At 35.8% G+C, this 23201-nt stretch overlaps 1 protein-coding gene across 11 annotated transcripts in view; it reads right to left on the bottom strand.

The window, feature by feature from the left end:
• The window catches only part of dock7 (dedicator of cytokinesis 7), a 54108-nt gene that overhangs the window by 8953 nt on the left and 21954 nt on the right, over nt 1–23201 (bottom strand). Inside the window, exons 21-45 of one of the 11 annotated variants that reach the window (XM_067373940.1) lie at nt 22052–22216; nt 21752–21921; nt 19787–19879; nt 17913–18002; nt 17423–17518; nt 17167–17307; nt 16526–16639; nt 16277–16444; nt 16002–16153; nt 15614–15783; nt 15353–15507; nt 14661–14843; nt 14294–14429; nt 14065–14161; nt 13508–13525; nt 10240–10293; nt 9418–9514; nt 9194–9328; nt 8865–9017; nt 8020–8178; nt 7842–7942; nt 6535–6727; nt 6304–6447; nt 5587–5718; nt 3885–3899 (exon numbers count right to left, since the gene is read on the bottom strand). In XM_067373940.1, coding sequence (XP_067230041.1) covers nt 3885–3899; nt 5587–5718; nt 6304–6447; nt 6535–6727; nt 7842–7942; nt 8020–8178; nt 8865–9017; nt 9194–9328; nt 9418–9514; nt 10240–10293; nt 13508–13525; nt 14065–14161; nt 14294–14429; nt 14661–14843; nt 15353–15507; nt 15614–15783; nt 16002–16153; nt 16277–16444; nt 16526–16639; nt 17167–17307; nt 17423–17518; nt 17913–18002; nt 19787–19879; nt 21752–21921; nt 22052–22216 — 3131 coding nt within the window. The remainder of the gene's footprint in view (nt 1–3884; nt 3900–5586; nt 5719–6303; nt 6448–6534; nt 6728–7841; nt 7943–8019; nt 8179–8864; nt 9018–9193; nt 9329–9417; nt 9515–10239; nt 10294–13507; nt 13526–14064; nt 14162–14293; nt 14430–14660; nt 14844–15352; nt 15508–15613; nt 15784–16001; nt 16154–16276; nt 16445–16525; nt 16640–17166; nt 17308–17422; nt 17519–17912; nt 18003–19786; nt 19880–21751; nt 21922–22051; nt 22217–23201) is intronic. The other 10 variants (XM_067373941.1, XM_067373942.1, XM_067373945.1 and 7 more) reach the window with 10 other exon arrangements.

Here is a 23201-nt window from a genome sequence, read left to right as displayed (position 1 = left end):
AAATCCTACTGACAAGTTTTGAACAACACAAACTGAAGGTTTGATCCAAATTAAAACTAGGATTGGATTCCGTGATCTAATCTGATTTCAGAATCCCTTTTTCCTTTTGAACAACCCATTTTCAAGATTTGATCCAATCCAATGGCCGAAATGCGATCGGATTACTTTTGAACAACTGGACCATAAGAATGATTTCTGAAGGATCATGTGACACTGAAGACTGGAGTAATGATGCTGAAAACTCACAGGAATGAATTGCATAATAAAATATGTTAAACAGAAAACGGTCATTTAAAATTTTAGTTTTTACTGTATTTCTGATTAAATAAACAGCCTTGGTGAGCATAAGACTTCTTTCAAAAACTTTAAAAAGCTTGCCAACCTCAAACTTTTGAACAGGATATTTAATATTTATTATTTATTTGATCTTTTTTTAGGAAGTAGTAGCTGAGAAGAAAGTGAGCATCTCCAAATCAGACACAAAATCAAATTAAAATACATGAGTTTGAGCCAAGCTTTTGGATAGTGGTGCAAGAAGCAGTTCAAAACAAAATGGGACCTTTCTCTGAAAACTGTATTAGCAAAGGTGGACATAACAGGAGGAAGACCAGAGAAAACCTGATGTCCTTAAACAGTAAGTGAACGTCTGGACTCCGAAGAAGAGACAAAGATTGGAACAAAAGAACATTTAGATTGTAGCAAGCTCCTTGTGAGAACGTAAATGTGCTGCTGTAGCCTAATACAGAACGACAGACTGAAATAGTTACTGTATGACAATAGAAATAGAATGTCAGAATTAGTATGTACTTGAGTAACAGGGTAGGCCATAAACACACAGTAAGAAAATAAAGAGTGGTGCTTGTACTTGTACAAAGCCGGGAACATGTCTGAGTGCTCTACACACAGGAAGTGAAGTATCAACCAGGTGCAGATAAGGGCTGAACCAAAGCAGACCAAACATACAGCAATACTCAGATTGTGCTAATAAAACAAGAGAACAAAATGCCTGAATAGACTTTAGTCAGTGTCTAGCGAGACATGAAAGAATAATTTCCATGATAATTCTGTTAATTTGTGTAATATATCACATCATAATTCCTGATGAAGTAACAATAAAAATACTACCATAACTATGTTCTTTAGTTCAGATTATAAAGAGCTGCTAAAAAATGATTATAAACTCATTAAATCATAAGTTATCACCAACCCTAGATGGAAAAATGAGTTAAATGAAGCTATCCAACATGTAATATTTGCATGGGTCTGTGAAAAAAAAGATTTTTTGGGATTCAGATTCCGTGTGGGCCTGGTTAGCAGGTGTCTGAGATGGTTCAGCCCCTCTCTGGTTCATTGCGATAGTCATAAAAGCTACAGAAATAAACCCTCAAACTATAAACTTACCACAAGACACAATAATTAAAGTGGGAAGAGGAGGGGTCAGCAACCAGGGAAATAAAAAGGAGAGAACAGAACATATTTTAATCAGGAAACCAGGAAACTCTTTGAAAGACTAACAAAACATGTACACACAAAACAAACAGTGCAATACTACCAAACTCCATAAATCAATATATTACAGAGAGAAAAAAAAGAAAAAAAAACACACACACACAAACATACACACACACACACCCACACACACACACACAAAGACTAAAACCCAACAAAAAACATGCAACGAGGAAGAAGCAGGCAGTTAAAAGTGCACTAAAGGGTCTTTATTAAATAGACAGGAGACAGTGCATTCCTGGTGTGATGCTGCAAATATGAAGGTTTTGTTGAGTAGCTGCCATGCATTAATCAATAAAGTAAGATTAATACTTGTATACAAACAAATTGTAAATGAGAACTCAGGGGTCGATTTAGTTTGCAATAAAACAAAAGCCCATATAAAGAGAAGGTCACTTGGATGTCACTTTCAGCACATGATTATATGTGTTTTGAACTGATGATCACCAGTACATGTCCCTTTAGAAGGAGAAAGGGAAAAAAAAGGATAATTTACCAAGATACCAAGAATTCCGATAGCATTTTCTCTAAGAAGCTTCTGTCCCTAATTCATGTTCTTCTTCATTTGTTAAAGAGATACCCCAAAAATGGATAATTCTGTCATTGTTTACCCATTCTCGTGTCATTCCAAACTTGTATGGCGTTCTTTCTTTCGTGGAACACTAAAGATGAATTTTTGAAGACAATCCTGGTTGCTATTTTCCATATAAAGCACAACAGTGCCCGCTCACTTTTTCAGCAACCATGGTTCCCGGAAATATTTTCCCATTTATTTTTCCCAAAGGGATAAAAAAAAAAAAAAAAGACTTTGTTAAAGCATTATAAACCATCCAGCTACAAGTTGAATTACATTACAGGAATCCAGCTGTTAAACATGATTATTTATTAAAATAAGTAAAAAAAAGAAAAAAAAAAGAAAACCTATAAGACTTTAAAGTTATCGTTAACAAATCAATTTTCCTATGGAGAAAATAAATGGGATTATACTTCTGGAACCCAACTGTTGCAGTCTATAATGAAAATAAATGAGGACCGTTGCGGTCAAGCTCCAAAATGAGGGGGAAAAACACCATTAAAGTGTCATAAAAATGTGATTCTATTCCAAATCTTCCAAATGCAACAAAAACGATATGTGATGTCAACATGTTCTTTTGAGGCTGATTTTTGTGATGAATCAGTTGATCCCATTCACATAATATACATGACTTCTTTAAAAATCTGACTCATCAAGTTCTCAAGTTAAACTCAATGATCCGGCTGCGTATGAAAGCCCCGGCAGCTAACTTGTTGCCTTTTTGCCCTTTCAGGCAATGACTTTGCATGCAGCATTGGCGCACAAACGTACCTCACGAAACTGATTTCAGACAGGATTCTACAGCGAAATAAAGAGAGCTTTGTTGATAACCAAGCCAATATTTAATTACAAAAGAAATTTCCTGGTAGAAATGGCATCAAAAGTAGAAAATGTTGGTCAAAAACGTACATTTACACACAAACTGACCACCAAATGCAACTTTTAGACGCCATTCTTTATTTTTTTGTCTTAACTGTAACAGAATGGAATGCACAGGATCAAAGGCAGCAAAGGATACATCTAAATTTGATCAGACTACGTTGCCTTGAGTGCCTTGATGACTAAGTACTTTGGAATGCAACATTTTTAAGCTTTTGGACACAGACATGGTCAGTTTGTCTCACAAAGCAATATTTAATTTTAAATTCAGAAAACTTGGATTATAGAGCATGAGTCATATTGGCCACTTTTGTAGTTCTTTTATGTCTTATTTGAAGTCTGATAGCTCCAACTCCAAATGCATGAAGAAACTAGTATATTATTTAGAATATCTCCTTTTATGTTCCAGGGAACAAAGAAAGTCATACAGGTTAGGAATGACATGAGGTTGAGACAATGATGACAGAATTTTCATTTCTGGACAAACCGATCCTTCAAGGTTATCTACATGTCTCGCATAAATCGAACCCTGTGCTTTTTGAGACATGGTAAGACATAGATGGCAGTGCTGATGAAACAGAGTGAGAGAGACGGATGAGGGAGTGAAATGAGGCATTCGTGAATAAATCTGTCATTAGTGTTCACAGTGGCTCCCATGCATGGCCTGTCAAATCTGACAATGTTAACAACGCTTCTCCTCAAGAAAGAGAGGGGAGAGAGAGGAAGATGAGAAGAGGAAGAGGGACACTGCTGCCCACACACCACTGACAGCAGTCCCATGGAAAGAGAGATGGAGGGATGGACCAAGAAACGAAAACGTCCATAAAAAGGTTAATGGGTCAAATTCAAAGCAAAGAGTCATGATAAACGCCCACAACTTGCACGTATGGGCCAAGCATTAACCATGAAGTTCAGCACCTACCTCCCAGCCTGTGCTCTGTATAACAGAGAGAATACAGCACAAATCAACATACACAAGTCACAATCACCCCCTTTAGAGGTCCAGACTCACTGACTGCAAAGCATTATGGGAAATAAATGTTTCAGAAAAATTATACACTACTGTTCAAAAGTTTGGACACAGGAGGAGTTTTTTAAACAATACTTTTATTCAGCAATGATTTATTAAATTGATCCAAAGTGACAGTGAGGCTTTTATAAATGTTACAAAAGCTTTCTATTTCATATAAATGCTGTTCTTTTGAACTTTCTATTCATCAAAAATATTAAGCAGCACAACTGTTTTTAACATTGATAAGAAATGTTTCTTTGAGCCACAAATCAGTATATTAGAATGATTTTTGAAGGATCATGTGACACTGAAGACGGGAATAATGGCTGCTGAAAATTCAGCTTTGCCTTCACAGGAATAAATTACATTTTGAAATGTAATAAAACAGAAAACATTTAGTTTACATTGTAATAATGATTCAAAACATTACTATTTAAAAAGAATTCAGCCTAGATGAGAAAAGACTTTTTTAAAAAACATTAAAAAATAAATTTTACAAACCCCAAACTTTTGAACGGTAGCATATTTGTTACTGTATCCACCACGCATGACTGTTCATCCCTACATACAACATGTAATAATATAAAAACTATATATATATATATATATATATATATATATATATATATATATATATATATATATATATATATATATATATATATATATATATATTTTTTTTTTTTTTTTTTTTTTTTTTTTACTCATTGCATAATGCTAAAGTGTTTTGGGTGGTTCCCAGGGACCTTCTATACAGTCGTTAAGGTGTATGTAGTGTTTTTTAGCATGTTGCTATGCAGTTTCTAGGTTATTCTGTGTGGTTGCCAGGTCTATGATATTCTGTATCACCTCTTTCAATCTATGTCTATTGGATTTTTCTGTTTAAATTTCAAGTGTGACTGCTCACAAAAGTTCAATTCCCATCAACCAGACGCACAAATGGAACTAGCGCGAGACTAGTTTTTCAAATCATCAACGCTATGTACAGTATGAGCAAGGCCCGTTTACACCAATAATAACTATAACTGACGTTTTAATGGAGTTCAAATTCTAAGAGAATAGCACCACAACTATAACAATAACATCACAGAGGAACAATAATTTTGGAATCACTTTCAAAGCAATTTATGAATGATTAACACAATAACAGCTAATCATAGAATTGAAAATTATCCATTTGACTTGATAGAGCTTGAACATTTGAAACATAACTGCAGCGCACAATTATATAATAAACAGAACATTATCATCCGTCTAATATAGTTATCGTTATAGTTCTCATTCATAGTGTGAATACTACTCATAATGCCCAGGAAATCTCACTAAATAGAGTCCACATTCACAGCACCTCACTGTCACTCTGATGTAGAAGAGAAAACAGAGTCTTGTTAATGTAAAATCTCTTTCACGTGTCTCGCATAAATCACGTCTGTGTGTATACACAAGCAAAATATTGCCAAGTTAGACATCTGGCACACTGTTGCTTTGTACTACTAGGACAAAAATACAAAGTCCTGTTGTCTTACACTGCTTAACAGCACAGGTAAAGTGGCTAACCAGAGCCTTTATTTTAGGATCCAAAACAATGAAAACTCCCTTTTTAAGCACTTACCTGGTGCACAATTTTGCCAAAGGCTTCCTGAAGTTTACCATGAATAGTGGCTAGCTTTTTGGCATCCCTGTTGGCCTCGTGAATAGGGATGAGCACTTTGTAGACTTCGTTCACTGCTTCGTACATACCAGCCTGGAGACAAATAATGATAAGAGTGGCCCGATATAAAACAATATGATGTAATACAGTTAAATTATTGCATATTAGACTGCTGAAAATAATATTTTTATTTTGCAAACTATATACTCAAAGTGTGTAAAAAAAAATTTGATCTTTACACTTTATATTAGGTGTCTTTAGGCATGAGATAAGGAGTTTGGTGGTATGGTTAGATCTAATGGGTTAAAGTCAAGTGTAATTTCTGATTACAGAAGTTAATTACAGCAGTATTTACATGCAGGTATTTTCTAAACAGAAGTACAATATAAAAACATGTACCCAATAAGTGAACTGTATCAAATGATTCATTTAAATGTTAGTACATAGTAAGTTAATACACTAAATATAAAGTGGGACTAAAAATGATAAATTATGAGTAAAAATGATTATTTAAAAATAAATTGTATTGTTTATTATTATTATAAATTATTATTATACCAAAATGTAAATATGATACATATTAATGTAAATATTATTATGCATATGAATCAGTAAAACAACTGGAACATATCCAAAATCATGAGTGTTCTTTTAAACAACATGGTAAAAAAAACTCACCATAGAAAAGGAGGCTGCAGCTTGTTCCAGCAACCCAACTAAGCCTGCCTCAGTGAAGTACTTGCCAGAGCAGATACCCTCCTCATCCGGGGACACCACATCATCTGACACTGCGGATTCTTCCAGCACATTAGAGGAAATGTTCTGCGGAGTGAGATATATATTAATATATTATAATCAAAAAGTAATGATTGATGCTTCGTTATCTGTGTCAAAGGGTGCGGCAGGAACCTGAAAGGTGACACAGCCCACAGGCAGGTACTTGCGGTCCTCCAGCATGCTGAGGTACTCAGCCACCAGGGCGGCGCTGTGTACTAAGCATTGGGCTGCCTCTGCATGATTATTCCTCTCTGAGTGCTTCCCTGCCATATTTTGCAGCCAAGTCAGTCGTAGGTCTGGGGATGTCTGGTAGCCCTTAGCAATTCTACATAATAGAAAAGAGACATTTGTCTTGATAAATAATAGAGGAAATTGTGATTTTTTTTTTTTTTGCATGTTTCTGCAAGTGAAACTATATTCTATAAAACTGCATGACTTTATTTTAGTTTTTATTTCATATTTATCTCTAGAAAATTGCGAGACATTTTTTTCTTATACACTACCATCCAAAAAACTGTTTTTGAAAGAAGTCTATTATGCTCATCAAGTATTTATTTATAATCAAAAATACAGCAAAAACGGTAATAATGGTAATATTGTGAAATGTTATTACAATACAATATAACTGTTTTCTATTTTAATATATTTTAAAATGGAATTTGCTCTTGTGATGCAGTTAAATTTTCAGCATCATTACTCCAGTCTTCAGAGTCACAAGATCCTTCAGTTGTGCTGCTTAATATTTTTGTAGAAACCACATTTTTTTCAGTATTCTCTGAATAGAAAGTGCAAATGAACAGCATTTATTTGAAACAGAAATCTTTTGTAACATTATAAATGTCTTTACTGTCAATTTTAATCGATTTAATGTCCTTAAAGGTCCTCTAAGCGATGTCATGCGTTTTTAGGCCAAAACATTTTTTGTCACATACAGCAAACATCTCCTCACTATCCGCTAGCTGCCTGTCCCCTGAACACACTGTAAAAAAAACCCACAAGCTCCAAAAATGGCAACAAAAACAAACTGGTGCAGCCTGGACCACGAATCATAACAAACATGCTCCAGCCAATAACTGAATGATTTTAAATGCGCATTCATGACTGTTTCAGGAAGCACGGATGGGAGGGGAGGAGGAGGAGGAGGGAGGGTCTAGCTAGCCTCTGTTTGGTTTGACAACACTAAGAACGTCAACAGGAAGTTACTCTACCCAGGATCGCTTAGAGAACCTTTAAGTATATTTAATTTCTTTCAAAAACAATTTACTGACCCCAAAATTTGTGAAGAGTAAATGTATAATTTATTAATAATTAAAAATAACTCACTCAGTAATGACTAGTTAGTTTGTAGTTAATAATACAGACATTTGATTCCTTCAAAACTATTTTTAAAACTATTTATCATATAATAATAGTGTAGCAAATATATTAATGTATAGTACCTATACATGAGATCAATAAGCATCTCTGGATCTTCTTGATGTTCCTTCATTTTTACTGTGTCTGATAGAATCATGTGCAGGTTAAACACCAGATCTTGAACCTGAAACCAAAGTCAAAATCAGTGCTTTGTGTCAAGAACTAGTAAATAGATTACAGAAACAGATTTGTGAGCTTCACCTGGTCAGGGAAGGTGGTTTCTCTGAGCTCTAGGTCCTCCTCTGCGTACGTGAGGATGGTCTTGAGCGAACGCCGCAGAAACTCCTCATTGAAGTTCTGGGATGTACCAACCAGAGATGAAAGAGACATGGTCACCTGCATTTTCACTCGTGCAAAGTTCTGAAGGAGAGAGAAAGAACACACAAGATAAAGCCTCTTACAAGCCTCTTGAGACTAAACAGAAAAAATAATGAATATAACATTTATACATGTCTATCTAGTCTGGGATCGGTTTTTTTGGGGTAAAAAATTTGGGGTCAGTAAGAACCATAACTTTTTCAGCAAGGATGCATTAAATTGATCAAAAGTGAGAGTAAAGACTTTTATAATGTTACAAAAGATTTCTATTTCAAATAAATGCTGTTCTTTTAAACTTTCTATTCATCAAATAATCCTGAAAAAATGGTTTCAAAAATATATTAAGCAGCACACCAAATAACGCATATTAGAATGATTTCTGAAGGATCATGTGACATTGAAAACTGGAGTAATTATATGTAATTATAATTATATAAAGTATATTAAAATTGAAAACAGTTATATTTAATTATAATAATATTTCACAATATCACTGTTTTACTGTATTTTTAATTAAACAAATGCAGCCTTGGTAAGCATAAGAGACTTCTTTAAAAAAAAAAAAGTCTAGAAACAACTCAGCAGTAGAGATATGGCATATGTAGACTAATACATGTTATATGCTATATGGCTATATGAAGCTTATATGGCTATATGTGCTGAGGAACAGAATTGAGGGTCACTAACAATATACTAATATTTATGGTGATTATGACAGAGTTTCTCACATTTCCAATCTCAAAATTCTGTCTCATGAGGAGGTAGAGGGAGGCGCTGGCATGGGCTCTGATGGTGCCAATGCTACTGCTACAATTCCGCAGGAGACGCAGGCACAGGTCAGCACACTGCTCTGTCTCCTCCTCAAACAGCAGCTCTGGAAACTAAAACACACATATTAAGACTTTTTACATTACGTCACAAGAGGTCACACTTCATAATAAAAGGTACAACATTTAAGGTCAAGAGAGTAAATTCACCTAACAAAACTGCACAGATTAGCAGAAGCTAAATTGGTCGTAACAAAAAATGGTCTTTGATCTGTTCAGCATTTACTCACCTTTGACACGAGAGCTCTCTGTGTAGCAAAGCAGTGTTGCAAATATAGGGCACTTTGATTACATGCCATGCTGTGGAGCAGGACCTTCAGAACCCCTCCCAGAATGCTTTCTTTAGACTCCGTCACTGACACAGTCTACATGGTACATAGAGGGACCATAATAGTTACAATAAATGTCTCATGTTAAAATATTGACAGTTATTGATAGTAGTTGAGATCATTACCTGAACTATTATTTCTAGCGTATCCAATATGATGAGATTAGCTTCAGTTGCCAGGTTGCCATCAATAATTGCTTCATGCTCCAGCTCAGCCCTGGTCCTGACAAACAATGAGGAAATGAATGGTTAGAATGGTGCAATAGGGCCGGTACAACACGGAGCGGATCCTTGAATGCCACCGCAACCTCCACACAAGCATTCAAGTGAGTGCATACAGAGGAAGGGTGTCCTCTGCATACAGACCAAATATTTTGATCCATTTGTACTCAAGTAAGTTTTTGTCCTAGCCTGTGTTGTAAAATCTCTGAACTTTCACTTACATAGACTTAATCTTTATACGAAGAAAGTTTGGAAGGAAGAAAGTTTGGAAGGAAGAAGGGAGGGAAGTTTGGAAGGAAGGAAGGTATTAAACATTTAAATATTAAGAACAACAAACAAATAAATAATACACACTTGACTTTTTACTTATATGGACTTAATCTTTACACTTTGAAAATATGATTGCACTAAACATTTAAATATTAAAACAATTTAAATATAAATAATAATAAAAATCTAACATTTAAATCTGTAAAATATATATGTGAACATTCACTTATATTGACTTAACATTTACATTTTCAAATAAAGTAATAATAAAGTACTTAATGTAACAGTAATTTTTTAGTAAAATACAAATATTTATATAATAAAAACAAAAAAGTAACCAAACAATCCAAAAAAAAATCCAGTTCTATAAGCAAATCATTGTAGGTTTGAGCTAGGCATAATGTTTCAAAAACATGTACTGTAGATGTGCAAGCATATCCTATGGAGCTTACAAACCTAACTAAGAAGGGCTCCAGGCTTCTCCCATTGCGCAGTATGGTTCCTTTAAACCTGTATGGTACATGATTCATTCAAAATAGGCCGCACACAAATATCATAGCCCTGTACCAAAGCTTTATGAGGAAGGAGAGAGCCATGGCCCTGTCACAGACTTAATGTGGCTGATTATTGTTAGAAGCAGAGAGGTTGTTAAAAGGTTTTTGAAAATGTGGTATAATACTGTATTGTTAAACTGCAGCTCTGCACCTGGAGGTTCACTATGTACTTATATCATCCAATCCGTGATTAGGCTTTACTCATCAGGACACTTCACATTTTTTAGAAGCTAAAAGCTAAAATATAAATGCTACAAAAACATTAGCACTTAAAATTAAACTTGAGTAGTTAGTCTTATTTTTTTAATTTATACTTCACAGGTAAACCATAAAATGCATAATTATTTTTCTACAGGTTTATTTTAAATGCTATTTTATATTGAAAATCAGTTTGTACAAAGCAGCTCCAGGAGGTAGAGTAGAGTTTTAAATGGGCCCATAGTAATTTAAATTCCATATGAATGGGCCACTGAATGGGATTTGTTTGAAAAAGGTTTGAAAGTACAGAAGCACCCACACTGCCTGGTGCTTGTCCCTTTGAAAAGAGGAGTCTTGTGATTACAGAAGGTTATGAGGGAAGTTCAGGCCTGTTATTCAATGACATCAAACAATAACCACCAGAGAATTGTTTTAATATAAATTAATGAATGAAGACCAGTGATTCTCAACTGAGAGGCCACAACCCACTAATGGGCTTCAGAAAATTCAGGGTGTGCATGTTAACCGGATGCACCCACGGTTCAGCGCGCAGTTGCACCGCGGTTCATCTCAAATCTGACAACGCATATATAATATGGTTTGTTGAAAATTTAAACATTCAAGTGGAAGAAAACTCGGATGCCCTGTGAGAAGATTTGTGTGTGTACATCCGAAGCGTGCACACAGAAAGCCGCGTCTCAGACAGCACGCAAATATTTAGATCTTGCACTTGAACGTACAAATTCACACAAAAATTGTCAACATGTATGAAGAGCCAATCAAGCCAAAATTCATTCTGGCACTCTCACACAAATACATTCTCCTTTCGCATACACACATATTCTACTCTCACACACTTACATTATCCTTTAAATCCTATCCTATAAATAAAAACTATGTAAGAAGAAAATGTATGCATGTGTGAAGAAAATGTGTGTATGTAAGAGAAGAATGTATGTGTGTGTGAGAGAGTATAGTGGAAACGGAAGGCAGGTCAGGCGCGATCATCACGTGATGTTCAGTTTCTCAGCGCCGACTTGGTGCATTTTGTCTATGAAATAAAAGGTTTGTGTATGTTTTATTTCTTCTATAATATCATTGCTGTGCTGTAAATCATTTTATTTAATGCAAAGCAAACTACAGGGATGCAATGTCAGTAAACGAGTGTCGCATCCATCTATGCTTTGCATAAAATTAATAATTTATTCTTAAAGATACAGAATATAATTACTTTGGATATTGAAATAAGTTCTCAGAACTGTGCACTGACTGTTTATGGGCAGGTTTTGGAAGCAGCCACAGCATCTTTCGGATACGAGTGAAACGAAGGGCGGTGTCTGAAATTAGTTCTGCCGCCGAACACGAGCCCATCTCTGGCAGGAGAATCAGCATCGTTACGGTAGAAACAGGTGTAATCGGTGTAATCAATAAAACTGGTTCATTGGTAAATTAGGTAATTTTGACAACTGGATTAAAATATAAACGCTGCATTTACTTTAGTTTAGTGTCTATAAAGCGGTACTTGAGCCTTACTGATGGATTCGTGGGGCTAAAAAGGTTGGGAGCCACTGGTTTAGATATACACATACACATATAACATACATATACACACACACACACACACACACACACACAAGGTTTTATACAGTTCTATGTCACATCGGAAAAAACGATGTGGCAGTCCAGCACAAGCAACAACATGTTTTGTTACCAAGCAAACACTTAAAATTACAGAAAATAACTAGGAAAAGATTGCCTGAACTGCCTAGAGTTAGGATTAGAGAAAGGTTGAGAACCACTGTTCTGAACAACTGCCACCATGTTATTTCTTTTCAAATTAAATCATTATTAGATAAGTGCTTGGAATTAAAGAGAAAAACATGACAAATGTAAAATACACCTCTCATAGCTCAGTGTGTAAAACCTAAATCTTTAAAAATAAAAATAACATTAATGATACTATATTTTAACTGGTTAAAGATAACTGTTAATAGTTCACTATGAATATGAAGTTGACTACAAAGGGGCTATTAAAGGGGCCTATTAAAGGGGCTATTTGTAAGAATTGTCATGTATTAATCACTTTTGAAGGCTAATGTGTTAGGAAAAAAATGAGACTTTCCTGGACTTCCTAGGTTGTCTATGAAAGATTTTTATGTGAAGGAGGACTATAAGGACATTTTTACCAGGAAAATGAAAAGTGTTCCCCAATTTATTTTATTTATCTGTCGACATGATGCCGGTGAATTGAAGTGCTGGTCCAAACTTATCCACATCGCTGTTTTCACTCTGCTGTCATTTTTACTGTGTGTTTATTTTGTTATTGAAAGTAAAGCGTGCAGCACATATTTACATATTCAAACGTCGCTCTCAGCAGCGTGGACAACATCAGAATGTTTGTTAAAAGTATATCGCTGCAAAGGTATTTCCAACTACTTTTTACATCTAAGCAAAGAACGAAAAGCAACTTTTTTGCATTAAGTATATCAGGGCCTTGAATCACGTTTAATGATACGTGTGGACGAGTGCAAGCATGAGCAATAAATTGCTGGCTGCAGTTCAATAAATGGCCACCGCTAATAACAAGGGTTACTGACATACTGACGGTTCTACATATAGCTCCTTTAAATACACAGGTAGAGCCCCTATAGGCGAAGATTGTTAAGCTAAAGCTAACACAGCTAAATCTTGGACCTGAGAGGCTGGTTAAAAATCCATGTTGCATTCTTGTTATAAACACTGGTCATAACAGAATCATGTCATCCAAGTTGCATCCTTCTCCATCCCCCCAAACACACACACACACACACACACACACAAAGGTCTGGGGGCAGAATCACATTGTGGTCAGTAACAACTGCATCCAGACCAATCCAAGCACCAGTAGAGGAGAGCAGAACAAAAGCAAGAGGGGGGGGTCTGAAGCAAAGCAAGGGTCATTGAAAGCAAAGAACACTTCAGCTGTACAATACCTGACTGATCTCTGGCCCCTAAACACACAGTACATGAAAGAACAAGGTCAAATAAAGGGGTTATTTGAGGTCAAATGGTTAATGGTTGTTTCTGTATAAATATGGGAAAATATGGGTCATACGATTATGAATGTTATCAAATTAATAGTTTTATGGGAAGAAAAAAAAGCAGTTATCTTAATATGAACATACAGAATACAGACAATGCACAAAATCCATAAGGCAGACTAATTACTAAATTACAACAATTTAGATAATTAATATGTGAATAAAAAAAAATAATAAAAAAATGCATGTCTATTTAAAATCACTTAAATTATTATTTTTAAATAATTAAAAAAAGATGAAAAATTAGAAAATTGTGTTAAAATTATTCTCTTTCTTTCTTTCTTGCTTTCTTTCTTGCTTTCTTTCCTTAATGCTGGCCTTATGATTACAATGTTTGTACTTGTATCAGCTAAGTTACATAATTGAAAAGGAAATCAAAGTCCACCTACTTTAATTTTGTCTCAGAAACAATGAGAAAAAAAAATTAAACAATATTAATAAAACCCTACTTGTCCATCTTTTCGCTGGTCTGACGCCAGTGGGTCATGTCTTTTCTCCAGCGTAGGTTCTCCTGGCTGCCAAAAGCACTGCCTGATGGACTTCTCTCTGTGGAAGAAAGGATAGAGAAAAGGCAACATACATCAAATTTGGGTATGTGTCAAATTGCCTTCATTTAGCTTTTGAATATTTCCAACAGAATGTTAACCAATTTTTTTTATTTTTTATTATTCAACTAACCAAGCTGCCCCCTACTCCGCCGCACCATCTCCTGTCTGGCTCCAATACTGCCTAGGATGGCTTCCTCCAACTTGGCCTTCATGTCTTTAGATTTCTTAAAAGTTAAACTGTTCATACGTTCAAATGCCTTCTTGCCCTGCATGAACAAAAAATGGGCCTTTTTGCATGAGATGGATGGATAGAAACACAAACACTTATTAATTTCACTCGGCAGGTGTGGGGATATAGAGGAGCAGATTGTGCGTATTTATTTACAGATGAATGGAAATGTAAACAGACGAGACAACAGATACAGATATATTGCAACTAAGAAAACTTCTGATTAAAACATGGTTAAAACTCCCTCAAATGTGAAGTTTATTCAAACCTTGTATTCAAAGCAGGAGACACAGAGGTAGAGCAGGTCTAACAGACGGTTGAGCTGGGAGACAGAGAGGTCAGTGAACCATTTCTGAAGCACCATCTCATCGGCATTTTTGAGCACCCACAGCAGGCAGATGAGCAGACTTCGACTGGACTCGGCAGAGAATGAGCCATGCTGACGGGTGGCCTGGAGAAAAAGGTGTATAGATTTTTGTAATGGACTGATATTCTCCTTTTTCATGTTTGCATTTTTAGTATTGCATTTTAAAAATGTGAAATATAAAATATATATGTTTTATTTATTTAGATTATTTTACTTTTTAATGGTACTTTTTCCATTAATTTTATATTTTTATAATTTATTTAATTATAAGCTTTTCCATCAACTCACAAACCTCCTGCACTTCCTTCATGATCTCCCAATATATATATATATATATATATATATATATATATATATATATATATATATATATATATATATATATATACATTTTTACACACACATATTTATATATATATATATATATATATTTATATATATATATATATTTATATATTTATATATATATATATATATATATATATATATATATATATATATGCAACGTAATATAACAAAGTATGTAAATTTAAGTTTCTTATTCATGAAAACATCTTTAAAACCATATCTTAAGAACCGTGAGGTCACAATACCTGTGGATTGAGCAGAAAACTACTTGGCCGTGACATTTGTGGCACAGATGTTCCTGCAATTGCCATGGCAACAGTTTGGCTGATCATACTGTTACCCTCAGCTTCCTGCTCCTCGGTACCCGGACCACCAGGGCGTCCCCACTGATTATGGGATTCTGTGATGGTAAAAGAAAGGTTAAAACAAAACAAAAAAAAAACAACAAAAAAAAACAACATGGATGGAATGTATATATATATATATATATATATATATATACATACCAGTGAAATCATGGAGCTGAGGAAGGGTTTCCATGACAATGCCTATGAGTGGTAGGTAGAGCAGGGCGACTCTGGCTTTGACCTCAGGGTCAGCATAACGTGGGTCCGAATCATGACTGGACAGCAGATTATGAACCACGCTGATGACCTTCTTATGGAGACCAAACATCCTACCGCAAAAGTAAAAAGTAGAGAATATAAAATTAAACATTTGGTAAATATTTGGTCAAATCCAGCTGAAAAAAAAACAATTTAAATTAAATTGTATTAAAATTAATGATATAATAACAACATTTATAAGAAATAAAAATTTGTTTTTAATTATTTATAGTTTTTAATATATATTAAAAACACAAAAGTCATAAAAGAATGAAAATAGGGCACACACCATGGTACTGACCCATCAGCCTCAGGGTCCAGAATCACAGCCAGCTCTGTCAGAACAAGACCAGCAAGGTAATGCTGCTCTCTGAAGGGCACAGACAGCTCAAACATGTTGGCGATCTTTTGGTCCTGCACATGGGTAGAGAAACCAGAACTCTAGTGGGAGACAATGAGAATAATATCTCATTATTATTATAGAATAGATGATGAGAATAACAATCAAATTTAGGTATAATTTAGAGTTAATCACAGTTAACCTTTTTCAGTTTGTGTTTATACCTGAGATGTGGCAGAGGATACCGAAGGAGAGGGGGAGGCTGGGGGTGTAAGCAGACTGAATGGCAGGTTTAGAGTGACGTAGTGTTCGTGGCTACAGACTATCCTCAGGAAATCCAGTCTCAGAGACTCTAGTGTGGGGTTCTGTAATGCATAGAGCTTGGTGGACACCTGGGAATAGGAGGAAGAGAAAATCATAAGAAAAGACAATGTGTAAAAAGCATGTTGTTTGGAGCTGAATTTTTAATGTACCTGTTTCCAGTAGGTTTTGACAAGAGTGAAGACAAAGCCTCTATCCATGACTGACAAGAGGTCATTGAGGAAGAAGGCCAAGCTGGTGTTGAGCCTTTCCACCAACTCAAGATCCTGAAAAGACAGTAAAGTAAAGACAAACATCACCACTTTAAAAACTTTAACTGGGCACTCAGCCATTTACAGAACATGTTATGTTTTTATTTGCTACTCAGGTAGCAATTGTCTCTAAAATATACTAAGGCTTTTCCCACTGTCCATAACTAGGGTTTAGACTATTTCAGAAAATAATTCAAATAGACATACTGGACATGATTTTTCTTGATCCTCTGCAAGAATTAACCACTGAGCTCCTAACCACAATGACATCCTAAATGTTGTTGTTTTTTTTTCTTTCATTTATGTATTAATAGCTTATGTATTATAATGCAATTAAGCATGCATAATTTATCTTGTTTAACGTGTTTATTTTGTCATCATTTGCTATATTGAGCAAAGTAAACTATCAGATTGGTGATTCTCACAAAACTGACACTTTAGGTGTCTTTCCAAAAAAGGACACTTGAACATCCCAAAAGGACACCTAATAACCAAATTCATCTCATTCATTAATTTATTCATTGTGTAGTTAAAATTCTCACCTTCTGGAAACGTGAAACAATATCTCCTGCAATGGTGCTAACCAGAGCAGTGATGTCATCCATGAACCGTTCAGGAAAGCGGTTCTTCCTGGGAGACTCCAGCCGGTCAGCAAAGTATAAGTGGTGTATGATGCTCTTAACCTGAAAGGAGAAAGGGTCAAGAACACACCATTCTTCTCACAACCTCAACAGCAGAGGCTACACTTTTAAACATAAAGGAGGAAGCATGTAAACTTATGGGTGCTGAAGTACTTACCATGAGCTCAAAGAAGAACCAGGCCTGTTGCAGGGCTCCCTCCCTCACGCTGCCACTGCTGACCACCCACTGCAGGGCAAGCTCCTCATGAAAGAGCTGTGAACAGGAAGGAACCATAAGCAAAACATTCACCATCAAATACACTGCATATAGGTCACTACATCTTAGTTCTAGTGAGGGAGATAAAATGGTCCTTTGACATAATGTCCATTGTGATGCTGCAAGAGTGGATTCATTATTCTACGGGTCAAACATTAAACACAAATAAACAGTCCAATCGAACACAGGGTGCTTCATACCACAAGTGACACATCATTCCCTCTTCATACAGTCTTCAGGTGGCATTCAAAAGAAGATCTTGTACCCAACATCCACAAGAACATGACAACAACAGCAACAAAACAACAACAACAACATCCAGTCATTCCAAGACAGACAGGCGCAGGTGAGGAGAGGGTCGGCTCCTGCTCTCCAGGAATTGGGTCTCTACCTTTTTGGTCGGCAAGCGTCCTGTTAATGTTTGCAAGAAACTGGCGCTCTCAGTGTGCGATGACATGCGATTGCCACTGCGCTCCATGGCCTACGAGTGGGGATGAATGGAAGGGTGACAATAGATTAGTGTGGAGGACAGGAGTATGTGATGCTATTCACTAATCACTACCAATACACAAACACAAACCACACAAACACAAAACACTAGGGGTGTAACGGTACGCGTATTCATACTGAACGGTTCACGGGGCAACTTCCAAATGGAAGTGATCATCCCTATGCCCTATGTGATCATCCCTATGTGAGCAGGGCACGCTCGTGCCGTATGTAGCCTTTTGGAATGGCAAACTTGGCAAAATATTCAGCTGGAATGTTCCCGTGACAACGCAGTGTCGGCATAAATAAATATACAATTCATATTTTTAAATTATAATATAATATTATATATATATTATATATTATATATATATATATATACACACACACACACAGTGTGTGCAGAATTATTAGGCAAGTTGATTTTCTGATCATATTTTTTTCCCAAGCACATTTTACCAATTCCAATCCACATCAATCTTAATAACTACTATTAATTGTATAATTGTTCATGAAGGCTGGAAATGAAAAATGCCTTATATTCAGGTGTGCAGAATTATTAGGCAAGTTTTCTTTTACAGGCAAAATGAGCCAAAAAAGAGATTTAACTCGGACTGAAAAGTCAAAAATACTCTTGAGAAGGACGCAATACTAATGCAATACTAGAAATTGCAAAGTTAAAGCATGAATCAATAATTCTGCAATAAATTTGCAAAAAAGAAGAAAAAAAGAATTATGCCATTAAAACAGCAACATCTGCTGATGGACACTCTGCTGCGTTGTCACGGGAACATCCCAGCTTAAGATAATGAGGAAATTACACTGCTCCTTTTGCCAAGTGCATTCCAAACAGCTACATACAGCATGCGCATGTCCTGCTCACATAGGGATGATCACATAGGGCATAGGGATGCTCACTTCCATTTGGAATTTGCCTCGTGAACCGTTCGGTATGAATACGCGTACCGTTACACCCCTACAAAACACAAAAACACAACACACAATAACACACACAAACACACACACAGACACACACAGACACACACCCAACCCACACAAACATAATACAGAAAAGAACAAGACTGCACAAACTCTAATATATTACAATAGATAAAATAATTTAAAAATACAATTACGTTTAAATTGAACAAGTATAGTTTCAATCAGTCAAATAGCCATTCTGAGGGACATGGTGACTTTACACAGTCTACTTAAGGAGACTGGAGAGATTAACAAAAGTGTTTTGTTTGAGAATTAATTAAATTAATATAGTATGTATGTATGTTTGTATGTATATATGCATGTATGTATGTATGTATGTATGCTTGAATTTAATGAATCAGACTATTACAGGCACTGAGTAATGAGAAAATAAAATGATTAGCCTTAACCAGGTGCCAGTTATTAAAAGAATAATAATAAATAAATAAATAAATAAATAAAGTTTCACAAGACAAACAAAACATTCACACACACACGCATACATGTACATGCAGCATATCATGACATGCCAAGCAGAAAGAAAATGGAAATTGGTTAGTTATGCCCATGCAATGCTTTTTAAAGTGAAATGGTGAATAAGAAAAATGAGGCAACTTTGAGAATGACTGTTTTAGAAGAGTGAATGGGTTAAGAAAGTTGAAAAAAAGGAAAATGGCAGTGAAGCAGAAATGTGCTATGGCGTTATCAGATAATGCTGTTTTAGTGCTACTGGGGAGGGCTGTGTGAAGTGGGGGATTCTGTTTTGTATTTAGGGGTTGGGATTGTCAGAATGACCTGCTTAGCATCGGATGTTGAGCCAGGGCTGGTCCCCCAGGGGGCGCTTTTGCACCCCATGGTATGCACCCAGGAGTTGGAGCGATCTAAACCCTGCAAGCCAAGGGTGGCATCAAAAGGGTCACGGGCAGACGCAAGCAAGCCAGGGAACAGTGAAAGGTCAAAGATTACAGGTCAATGAAACAAGTGAGCAAGGGAGCAAGTTAGTTTATATTAATATGTCATCATTGAACAGCAACAGGTTAGAGTATCAAGCATAAGTAACAAAATCAAAATCTTAAGGCCCAGGTATACTTCATTTTCCGCATTCCGCTCCGTCTCTCGCACAGTTGTTTCTGCACAGCTTTCAAAGTATACTAGATGGACGGGTTCGACATGTGCGCAGTACAATTGTTTTTCTATACTCTACAAGACGTCAGAGGGCAGCAGTGAGTCTTGTTATTTACAGGACATTTATCTGGTAGAACAGAAGAATAAAAGTAGCAGATCCGCCATTGCATGCAAAGTTTAGAAGAAGAACCAAAACAAAACTCTTCCATCTCAACATTCACCTTGAGCATGCACGGTTGTACACAGGGACACAAAAATTACGCTGCAGGAGGATGGTGTGTGCGGACGTCGACAGGCCCTCCCGATGACGGAAATTACATCATACGGACAGTGCGCTGACCGTCACGGAATGCGGACAGCCGAAGTATACTTTGGGCTTAAGTTTGGCGGTTAGCACATGATTGTGAAACCAGATTGAATTCATTCACACAATAGGAGGAAAAAAGATCGGTGGTTAGCACCAATAATCCTTACGTGAACTTCAAGTAAAAAAATTATTTTCAGAGCAGGTTCATTATTCAACTCATGTCAACTACATCATATACACTACCATTTAAAAGTGTAACCATTTATTGAAAGAAATGAATGTGTCTGAAGGATTGTGTGACACTGAAAATTGGAGTAATGGCTGCTAAAAAAAAAAAAAAAAAAATCAGCTTTACCATCACAGGAGTAAATTACATTTCAAAATATATTACAATGGAAAACAGATATTTTAAATATATTTTTTTTAAAAATACTTCACATTACTTTTTTACTGTATTTTTCATCAAATAAATGTAGTCTTGGTCAGCATAAGATACTTTTCAACATTAAAAACATTAAAAAAAAAAAAAATAATAATAAAATCTTACTGACCCCAAACTTTTTACTGGTAGTAATGTAGTAAATTCTTCTGAAGTTGTCATTAGAACATTCAACAGATTTGCAATGTAAAATTCCAGCTAAATTTGGAACAGTTTGAAATAAACTACAATAATTTAACTTATTGAATTAATTTTTGTTAAACATTTTAACAAATATACTGTAAAATGTAGTTTTAGTTTTTGTGTATACTCAGATAAAGTTTATTTACAGCCACATACGTAATCAAAGATTTTAGTTTATTTATTATGGAATAATGAATATGTTTTTAAATTTCACATTTTACCTTCTTTGCACAATTTATTCAGTAAATTGGGAACTACAGCAATGAAGTCAGTGCATACTAATCACTGAGCTATCAGCAACCATTCATCAAAGGCAAACTGTTGAATGGATTTTGGCTACCGTTCAACCACACATTATGTTACAGTTCATTTTTGTTTTTCCTTTTTGCAAGATTGTGTAACATGGGTTAAGTACATAAAATGTTCCAGCCAAAGTCTCTCTTGCTAGTGAGCTATAGGTTGACCTGTAACATTGGGAAATTCTGATCAGCTAAGTCAGCAATCTAGTGCATGCATAAAGTCAATGAACTATAAATTCACTCATAATAATGAATACAGTAGGTCACATCCAGCTGGAGCAATCAAAACATGTCTCAACAGCACTAATAAAATACACTTTGATATGTATATGAACTATGACAATGTGACTATAATATTAATAGAAAAGTGTAACAGCCAACAGAGCTGCTGAAATGTGTCTGCCTACCTTGCTGCCAATGATGGAGCGTACTTCATCATCTGGGGAAGTGGGAGTGCCAGAGATGTCTGGGTTGCTGTTGCTAAGGCTACGAGAGCGGTTAAGGTTGAGGCTCGCAGGTCTAACAGCAGAACGAGCCATCGTGGCATAATGCACTGAACCACCCAATCCTCCTGGGCCTAATACACAGAACAGAATAAATTAAAGATGAAACACACTAGAATGACAACTGATTTAACCAATCTTAAACACACCAAAAGCCACAGGTTTAGAGACAAAGTAAATCAAATGATCAAGCTAAAACCTGACCTGGAGAGGGGGAGTTGGGATCCATGTTGGGGAGGCGGAAGACATAATGGATATATGAGGAGAGAAGGCTGTTTCGCCCATGCATGTCTTGACTAGTGTCCAAGTACTTATGTAAACGGTTCACTATAGATGCCATCACTTCAAACGAGGCCTGACCAAGATTCACTACAGTAAAGAGAAAATAAAACACAAGTTAATTAGGAAACAGAGAGTCAGGAGACGAGCAACTATTTTATGCAGTTCTGAAATAAATTAATAAATTTATATTTATATATATATTATATATATATATATATACACACACACACACACACACACACAACAGTTCTGTCTGGTTCTCGAATCTGATTGGCTGATAGCCATGCGATATTTCAGTGATAACAGCACTCCTACTGCCTTTTCACCGTTTGTATCACTCCGCTTGAAATGACCGTCATGGCGGCCGATCAAATCAACCGTAATGGCAGTGGCTGTTCAGTGCTTCTGTAACCGCCGAGAACAGCTTCATCTCGGCCAGTGCCTCGGGGGTTTGCCGCTGGCTCTTATAGTAGTTAAACACGAGACATAATTCAATTTACATAGAACGGGCAATCTTTGGTCTTATTAATCTATTATTTGTTACAGAGCAAGTCGAATTGTGCTATATTAAATTTGATAATAATAAACGTTACGTTACATCCTTATATAGCACATTGGCTACAACTAGACGGGACATATCAGACTCTTCTCCGCTTCAAATATGTAAAACATTAAACTTTATAAACATTTTTTTTTTTTGAGTAAAGAAAACGCTTTACAATTTTTTTTTTTTTCAAACATCAGATCTTTATTTACCTTTGCATTGCACAGAGATGTCCAAACTGCGTGTGCACTTCATTCACGAGGTGAGGCGGATTAATGAGGTTTGATTGAAAGTTTGAGGATCCAATGGAGTTAGGTGGTTTTGTCACAAGCTCTTTAAAATCCCTTTCATTCGTTAAATATTTGTAAAACCCACATACCAGCGTAAATGGTGACCTATTTTTTTTTTTAATAACTAGTGCTTTATGTTTGACTGAGCTGTACAATTGTGCTTATGTTGTTCAATAAATATTATTTTATATAAATATGTCCATTAAGTAATATGGATTGAGTGAACATTACATTAATA

This window comes from Chanodichthys erythropterus, chromosome 21, assembly GCF_024489055.1.
Source record: "Chanodichthys erythropterus isolate Z2021 chromosome 21, ASM2448905v1, whole genome shotgun sequence".
In the NCBI taxonomy this organism is placed as follows: domain Eukaryota; kingdom Metazoa; phylum Chordata; class Actinopteri; order Cypriniformes; family Xenocyprididae; genus Chanodichthys; species Chanodichthys erythropterus.
The sequence above is the reverse complement of the archived record's forward strand: the minus strand, read 5'-3'. Positions and strand labels throughout refer to the sequence as shown.